The following is a 9,127-nucleotide window of genomic DNA, read 5'->3' as shown; positions in this document are numbered from 1 at the left end:
TGAGGCGATGGCGAGCACAGGGGGCTTGGCGTCCTCGTCCTCGTCATCTCGGCGAAGGGCAAGGGGGCGGTGCTTGCCGTCAGGAGGTGTGAGGAAGGCCGGGACGGTCCTGATCTGGGCGGACCCAAGGCGGAGGAGCGGTTCCCGGTGATGATTTTGAAGGAAATATGCCCTAGAGGCAATAATAAAGTTATTATTTATTTCCTTATATCATGATAAATGTTTATTATTCATGCTAGAATTGTATTAACCGGAAACATAATACATGTGTGAATACATAGACAAACAGAGTGTCACTAGTATGCCTCTACTTGACTAGCTCGTTAATCGAAGATGATTATGTTTCCTAACCATGAACAAAAGAGTTGTTATTTGATTAACGGGATCACATCATTAGAAGAAGGATGTGATTGACATGACCCATTCCATTAGCTTAGCACCCGATCGTTTAGTATGTTGCTATTGCTTTCTTCATGACTTATACATGTTCCTATGACTATGAGATTATGCAACTCCCGTTTGTTGGAGGAACACTTTGTGTGCTACCAAACGTCACAACGTAACTGGGTGATTATAAAGGAGCTCTACAGGTGTCTCCAAAGGTACATGTTGGGTTGGCGTATTTCGAGATTAGGATTTGTCACTCCGATTGTCGGAGAGGTATCTCTGGGCCCTCTCGGTAATGCACATCACATAAGCCTTGCAAGCATTGCAACTAATGAGTTAGTTGTGAGATGATGTATTACGGAACGAGTAAAGAGACTTGCCGGTAACGAGATTGAACTAGGTATTAAGATACCGACGATCGAATCTCGGGCAAGTAACATACCGATGACAAAGGGAACAACGTATGTTGTTATGCGGTCTGACCGATAAAGATCTTCGTAGAATATGTGGGAGCCAATATGAGCATCTAGGTTCCGCTATTGGTTATTGACTGGAGACGTGTCTCGGTCATGTCTACATTGTTCTCGAACCCGTAGGGTCCGCACGCTTAAGGTTTCGATGACACTTATATTATGAGTTTATGAGTTTTGATGTACCGAAGGAGTTCGGAGTCCCGGATGAGATCGGGGACATGATGAGGAGTCTCGAAATGGTCGAGACGTAAAGATCGATATATTGGACGACTATATTCGGACATTGGAAAGGTTCCGAGTGATTCGGGTATTTTTCGGAGTACCGAAGAGTTACGGGAATACGTATTGGGCCTTATTGGGCCATACGGGAAAGAAGAAAAAGGGCCTCAAGGGTGGCCGCACCCCTCCCCTTGGTCTGGTCCGAATTGGACTAGGGAAGGCCCCCCCCCTTCCTTCCTTCTCCTTTTCCCTTTCTCTTTTCCTATTCCATATGGGAGGTGGAATCCTACTAGGATTAGGGAGTCCTAGTAGGACTCCACACTTGGCGCGCCCACTCCTAGGGCCGGCCTCCTCCTTCCTTGCTCCTTTATATACGGGGGCAGGGGGGCACCTCTACACACAAGTTGATCCACGTGATCATATTCTTAGCCGTGTGCGGTGCCCCCTTCCACCATAATCCTCGATAATATTGTAGCGGTGCTTAGGCGAAGCCCTACGACGGTAGTACATCAAGATCGTCACCACGCCGTCGTGCTGACGGAACTCTTCCCCGACACTTTGCTGGATCGGAGTCCGGGGATCGTCATCGAGCTGAACGTGTGCTAGAACTCGGAGGTGCCGTAGTTTCGGTGCTTGATCGGTCGGGCCGTGAAGACGTACGACTACATCAACCACGTTGTGCTAACGCTTCCGTTGTCGATCTACAAGGGTACGTAGATCACACTCTCCCCTCTCGTTGCTATGCATCACCAGGATCTTGCGTGTGCGTAGGAATTTTTTTGAAATTACTACGTTCCCCAACAGATTTGAGCATCGGCGGCCACGGAGCTCCATGTGTCGTTGTGTTCCCTGCGAGAGAGAGGAAGCAAGGAGATGAGAGGGAGAGAGAGAAAGGAAGGGAAGGGAGAAGAGACATGGGCGCAGGGTGAGGGGGGCCGGCCTGATGCAGCGGGCGGTGGCTCCGGCGAGGTCGAGGTGGTTGGATCGAGAGGTGGGGATCATGGGATGGCCTGGTAGGATCTGGATCGCTCCCGAGGAAGGAGGAGACTTGTTCGAGCGCTTCTTTTGGGCTGGTGGGGAGACCGAGGAGAAGGTGGAGGCTCTGGTTGGTTCGCTGGTGATCCCGAGGGGAACCAGAGAGAGTGGCGGCGGAGGGATTCGGAGGATGGGACAGGATAGGCTAGGGTTTGATCTGATATTTATATCAGATGAGTTTAGGTTAGGGGCTAACTCGTCCCTTCGATCAAAATCGGACGGTTGGGAAAAATAGGCTAGGGAGCCCAAATAAGAAAACGGTGATGTTTTGTAGATGTTTGGGGATGATCCGGATCCAACGGTGACGACTGCTCGGGCCGGGTCCGGGACAATTTCGGGCGCGCACGTGAGCGGTTCGATGCACTGTGCAGAGAGGGTTTCGGACCGTGCGGTCGCATCGGACAACTCCGGAAGCGAAGAGGGGAAGGAGGGCGGACTAGGTGGGCTGTGGCAAGACTGCGAGGGGGAGAAGAGAGAGAGGGCTCGGCATCTGTTTCCAGGGACCGAAAATGTCCGACGTTAGACCGACTATAATGTCGCTATAGTTTAACGGTTGGGCTATCAAACGAATCCCGAATGCGATGAAACTTGACAGGCGGTCTATCTACACTATAATAAGACCACACGTCAACTCTCATCCCATTCCGAGAACATTTTCTGGCCACTTATAAAATAATAAACCAGACATGCTGCGGGCGCGTGCAAGTGTGTCTGGGCTCAGAACGGACAGCGGAAGGAACGAGGAGACCGGGACGGATGCAAGTTTTGAAAAACATGATGATGCAATGCACATAATGATATGATGAAATGCAACACGCAAGCAAATGACATGGCAACGGCAGCGAATAACCGCAAGACACCTGGCACATCGGTCTCGGAGCGTTACAAACAAGTCATGTCATCTTCAGTCTGGGGTTTCGTGTTTGAATTGAATTTGAGTTCATGCAAGATGAAAGTTTGGGAAGTCTTTTTATTTCCTCTCGTTTAACTTTCAAAAAGTTTCAATTCCCACTCAATTTCACACAATCAATCACACACGCAATCATAAGTTCATAACCACTGAATAAGTATAACATTTTAAAATTTAAAATTTTGGGATGTTACAATTATTTTCGCAGTTGTATGCAAGTTTTTTTTTCGAGAGTACGAAAGTCATCTCTATTATTAAAGGAAGGTTGGTAGCGTGGCCTCCACCTCCTCCCCCAGTTTTTTTTTCTCCGCGCCTCCCCCTTCACTTTGGTTTACTTTTTCTGATAATTTCAACAGATGCTCCATAAAATAAAACCAATGTAAATAAAGTAACTTGAAATAGAAATAAAAATTTGATAATTTCCAAAACAACGGCATTCATTAACTCAATCAAATCAAATAAAATTAATTATTACTAAAATCTCAACTCAATTAAAACTTTCCTTGCCTTCCCTACCCATAACCAAATCAAATCAAATCTTACCAAAAAATCTTAACTAAATCTAAACTATTCTTATCTTCTCTTACCCATACTCAAATCAAATTAAATCTTATCAAAATTTGGAATACGATTAGTGTAGGTATAAGTCGGACATAATTGATGTTGAATCATTAGAATATTTATGTCCCTGTTGCAAGACACTGGCAAATAGCTAGGAAATATAGATTTGATGTGTTGCCAAGCCATATGTGGCATCAAAGCACGTGGAATTAATCTGCTAGATATGTGCATCCTTTTAGGAATGTGCAAGTCAACGTCTGGCAACAACCGGAAATGAATAAAACATGGATGGCAACGGCTAATAGATACAGCTAACCATGAGACGGAGCGTTTACCTGTGGGCGAAGAGATAACAACAACTTTAATTTAGCGAATGTCAAATGGAGAGGAAAGGGACACTACTGCCAGTAAGCAAGCAGCCGGAATCAGAAATCCCACGCCGCGCGCGCACACACACACATCTTTAAATATATATACACACCACGTTCGGAGGCCGATAGAAGTCCACAACTCGATCGAAAGCGGCCGCCATGGGAGCAGAGCCAGAGCTCGTCGACCCCGCCGTCGTCCTCGTGCCGTTCCCGGCGCAGGGCCACGTCACGCCGATGCTCCAGCTGGCGCGCGCGCTCGTCGCGCGGGGCGTCACGGCCACCGTCGCCGTGCCAGACTTCGTCCACCGCCGCATGGGTAGCGTCGACGTCGTCGGCGGCGTCGCGCTCGCGTCGATCCCAAGCGGCATCCCGGACGACGACGAAGAGCCACCGGGATTCGCCAGCATCGCGCACGCCATGGAGCACCACATGCCCGCGCACCTGGAGCAGATGCTAGCGCGGGGGGAGGCTCCTGGCGCCAGGGGTGCCGCGTGCCTCATCGTTGACGTCCTCGCGTCGTGGGCCGTCCCCGTGGCCTCCCGGTGCGGCGTGCCTGTCGTCGGGTTTTGGCCGGCGATGCTGGCGACTTTCGGCGTCGTGGCTGCCATCCCGGAGCTTCTTAGCAAGGGGTTCATCTCAGATTGCGGTATGCACCGATCTAACTATCCACGTCTCCTCCTCCTGGATCTTATTTTAACTACCAAGTATATATACCGTATTTTCACATGCATGATTAGCTTACGTTGCGCAGTGGCAATCACAAAATCACAAGGTTCTAGGAGATCCAATCCTACACATGGGTTCCGGGAACTATACATCTTGATGATATCTGTACTATTCTTACTTATATTTCTAGCAATAGCAAAAAAGTTAGTACACACATTAGTTGCGTCAATTAATCTGGATTGAAGGGAGTACTTACATTACATATGCATTAGCGTTTAGTGCATTGTAATCGTATGGTATTGATGATATGCTCGATGTACCAAAGGTAGACTGCTGCCTAGCTAGCTAGATGCCTAGATCCTACCAAATAGAGCTAAAGTGCTCACCGCGCGTCTTTGTTTATGTTAGGCGCTGTTAGTTCTACTTGTAATTAAGGTGGGTTGGCGATCAAGCATCTTTCTCACGGATAAAATAAGACTCGGCACATAAAACGGCATAACTTAAAAACCTGCCAAGACAACGATCGGTAGCATAGCATGAATTTAGCACGTCTGATTTGGGCCATTTTATTGATCAAGTAATAACATTACAAAGTCTGGCGAACCAACCCGTGGTTGGATGGTTAGAGAAACTGTGGTATCCTCAGCCTATCAGAGTTTAAGAAATTAATGCTCACATTTATTTCTGAATTTATTTTAGTATTTCCAGCAATGCGCATTTAGTGGGAGGAGACGTTTTCATCGACGACGAGGTGCCTACGGTGACTTTGTAAATTTCAAGATGATATGCCAGCTCAGTCTTTTGAAGGTGCTCATAGGGGTAGGGTGTGCGTGTGTGCGTTCATACGGATAAGTATATGCGCGTGTATATGAGCGTGTGTGTTTGTACTGTGTTTAAAAAAACATTACACAGTCTGAGTTGGGGCATTTCAAGCGCAGACTAACAAAGTTGACTTTAGCTTTAGGCCTTGAGCTATCAATCACCGAGTCAGCCTACGTTATCAGATAGCAGCACGTAGACGGTAGACGTGAACAAGAAATTGTTTCCCCGGTTTTATTTCATTTGTTTCTTCTTCACTAAAAAGGAAATTTTAATTCGGTACGCAGGCAGTCCCATTTCGACGGAAGGACTCAACAAAGATGAAGCGAAAGCAGACCTCCAGATCGCAAACAACCTCCGCATAGTACCCGAAGACTTGCAACTTGGCACCAAAGAGCTGCTGCCATGGCTCGTCGGCTGCGCTGCATCGCAGAGATCAAGATTCGCCTTCTGGCTCCAGATCCTACAGCGCGCCAAGAGCCTCCGCTGCCTCCTGGTCAACTCCTTCCCGGGCGAAGCCGCCGACGTAGTTTCCGGCCAGCACGGCGCACCACAGGACCTCCGAATTCTCCAGGTCGGACCACTGCTAACCGACGGACTGCTTGACGATCCGCACGAGTTGCCAGCAGAGAACCCTAGCATGTGGCAGGCAGATGGATCGTGCATGGATTGGCTTGACCAGCAACGTGCAGGGTCAGTGATCTACGTGTCTTTCGGGAGCTGGGTCGCGCCGATCGGGCCGGTGAAGATCAGCGAGCTGGCGCACGGCCTCGAGGCCACCGGGAGGCCTTTCCTGTGGGTTCTGAAGAACGATCCTTCGTGGCGAGCCGGCCTGCCCAGCGGGTACATGGAGACGGTGGCCGGCCGTGGCAAGGTCGTCTCCTGGGCGCCTCAGGGAGGCGTTCTTGCGCACGAGGCCGTCGGGTGCTACCTCACCCACTGCGGCTGGAACTCCACGCTCGAGGCGATACAGCACGGGGTCCGTCTCCTGTGCTACCCGGTCTCCGGTGACCAGTTTATCAACTCGGCCTTCATCGTTAAGATGTGGGAAATAGGGATCAGGCTCCGGAGCACTGGCAGAGGCGACGTGAAAGATTATATCGAGAGAATCTTGGAAGGAGAAGATGGAAGACGGTTGCAGGAGAAGATGAATGAGTTGAGGGAGAGGGTTGCGGTGGGTGAGGCGAGGTTTGTAGCCAAGAAGAACCTCAAGGCCTTTGTTGATGGAATTAAGAGAGATGACCTTGCTCCAGGGCATCTAGCCACATAATTAAGCTAGAAGAGTTCGACCCAATGCTTTATTTCTGTTGTCTCAGTGAATGCCGATTCAGCAAGGTTTATGCTGACATGATTTCTCAAGGGAACGAAATGCTTCATAGATCTAGCTAGATAAAATTATGCGCTTTGAGTAACATCGTATCCATATTTTCAATCAGTTTGCAACATGAACAATATTCAAAGAAGTTATATGATATACTAAATTTATTTATGGAAGCCACTCTTTATTGTTGTTGGAGTCTAAAGAGGAGGGGGGGGGGGGGGGGGTAGTGAGTACAAATTGACAAGGCTGACACATAAGTGTCATTTAGTAAATATTATTCAAAAGAGTATGGCGGCAAAAGACCGCGTACAAGGATATGTACATACGCACGTCCGTGCGTGAGGAGAAGTAGAGCCATCAAGAAAAGGCGACCACCTTATCACACTATTTATACAATCAAAGGTCTAAATAAAAGATAATGAGCTCGACTATAGCAATAGAGTGAAGATCATGTGCTCTCAAGACATTGGTATTCCTACCGTCCCAAATTTTCCATGGGATAGTAAGTAATAAAGGGCCTAGCCAAATGGTCAAGACTACTAGGTGGTGGAGCATGCCAAAAGTCATGGATGTTGGGGTGATGAGAGTAATAACCATATGTTGTCCGATTCTGCCGGACTAGAGGTAGGAGATGAAGAGGTGTGAGGTATCCTCTATGTGACAGAGATACCATGGGCATTCCTGGTTGGTGGTAATATGCTTGTGGGCGAGGTTGGCCCGAATGTTAAGGCAGTTACGGAATAGAAGCCATGCAAACAACTTGACCTTGTTGGATACTTGTGTACCCCAAGTGATTCCCGCATTTGTGTCTTTTTCTGGTTCCCATGGAGTGAGGTTGTAGGCATGTTTGGTACATAAGTCATTGCTTCCATTGAGGGAGTGGACATCATGTTCCTGTAAGGGCACAGGGATGGGGTTTTTTAACGTTAGAAAATCGTTGCTCTGTATTTAGTCAACATATTCAGCCGTCTTATTAGGCCCAACTAATTCCTATGTTAGAAGATGTCACGTGAATATTTCTCTACGCGGACACATGTAAGATCCCCCTCTCTTGTTGACTCAGGCCTTACTTGGTACTTGGGACCTTGAAAATTGGCCGCCAGCCTTATAAGTCCCCTCTCAGGGAGTGACTTTCCCCTTGGGTTGATCTAAAAAAGACTGGGACTAAGGTTATATGCCAATAAGGGGGCTTATATAAACTAGAGATACTTGACAAATGATCAAACATACCGTTGATGTGGTAGTTAGGGGGTGTATATGAGATCATTGTTGGTGGTAGACTAAGGAAGAAAAGTGATAGATGATCCATGATGAATTAGCCCCATCATTCCTCCAACTTGTACATTTCTATCTTTGTGGGGCCTTTCTCTTACATTGACTTTTTATTCCTACACCCTATTTTGAAGGAAATATGCCCTAGAGGCAATAATAAAGTTGTTATTTATATTTCCTTATATCATGATTAATGTTTATTATTCATGCTAGAATTGTATTAACCGGAAACTTAGTACATGTGTGAATACATAGACAAACAGAGTGTCCCTAGTATGCCTCTACTTGACTAGCTCGTTAATCAATGATGGTTAAGTTTCCTAGCCATAGACATGTGTTGTCATTTGATGAACGGGATCACATCATTAGAGAATGATGTGATGGACAAGACCCATCTATTAGCTTAGCACTATGATCGTTTAGTTTATTGCTATTGCTTTCTTCATGACTTATACGTGTTCCTCAGACTATGAGATTATGCAACTCCTGAATACCAGATGAACACCTTGTGTGCTATCAAATCTCACAACGCAACTGGGTGATTATAAAGATGCTCTACAGGTGTCTTCGATGGTGTTTGTTGAGTTGGCATAGATCAAGATTAGGATTTGTTACTCCGTGTATCGGAGAGGTATCGCTGGGCCCTCTCGGTAATGCTCATCACTATAAGCCTTGCAAGCAATGCAACTAATGAGTTAGTTGCGGGATGATGCATTACGGAACAAGTAAAGAGACTTGCTGGTAACGAGATTGAACTAGGTATGATGGTACCGACGATCGAATCTCGGGCAAGAAACATACCGATGACAAAGGGAACAGCGTATGTTGTTATGCGGTTTGACCGATAAAGATCTTCGTAGAATATGTAGGAGCCAATATGAGCATCCAGGTTCTGCTATTGGTTATTGACCGGAGATGTGTCTCGGTCATGTCTACATAGTTCTCGAACCCGTAGGGTCCGCACGCTTAACGTTCGATGACGATTTATATTATGAGTTATGTGATTTGATGACCGAAGTTTGTTCGGAGACCCGGATGAGATCACAGACATGATGAGGAGTCTCGAAATGGTCGAGAGGTAAAGATTCATATA

General features: G+C 47.1%; 1 protein-coding gene across 1 annotated transcript; it reads left to right on the top strand.

The window, feature by feature from the left end:
• Nucleotides 1–4,031: 4,031 nt before the first annotated feature.
• Nucleotides 4,032–6,928, top strand: LOC125513767 (UDP-glycosyltransferase 82A1-like). The gene is made up of 2 exons (XM_087528205.1): nt 4,032–4,602; nt 5,729–6,928. The coding sequence occupies exons 1-2, from the start codon at nt 4,116–4,118 to the stop codon at nt 6,709–6,711; spliced, it is 1,470 nt and encodes a 489-aa protein (XP_087384331.1). The 5' UTR covers nt 4,032–4,115; the 3' UTR covers nt 6,712–6,928.
• The last annotated feature ends 2,199 nt before the right edge of the window (nt 6,929–9,127 follow it).

This window comes from Triticum urartu, chromosome 6A (genome assembly GCF_056163025.1).
Source record: "Triticum urartu cultivar PI428250 chromosome 6A, HENAU_Tu73, whole genome shotgun sequence".
NCBI lineage: Eukaryota > Viridiplantae > Streptophyta > Magnoliopsida > Poales > Poaceae > Triticum > Triticum urartu.
The sequence above is the reverse complement of the archived record's forward strand: the minus strand, read 5'-3'. Positions and strand labels throughout refer to the sequence as shown.

Bases quoted from the DNA above. Each gene is read 5' to 3' on its own strand.
- LOC125513767 (XM_087528205.1), top strand. From the start codon at position 4,116: ATGGGAGCAGAGCCAGAGCTCGTCGACCCCGCCGTCGTCCTCGTGCCG. The intron at 4,603-5,728 runs GTATGCACCGAT...TTCGGTACGCAG, and splicing joins GGGGTTCATCTCAGATTGCG to GCAGTCCCATTTCGACGGAA.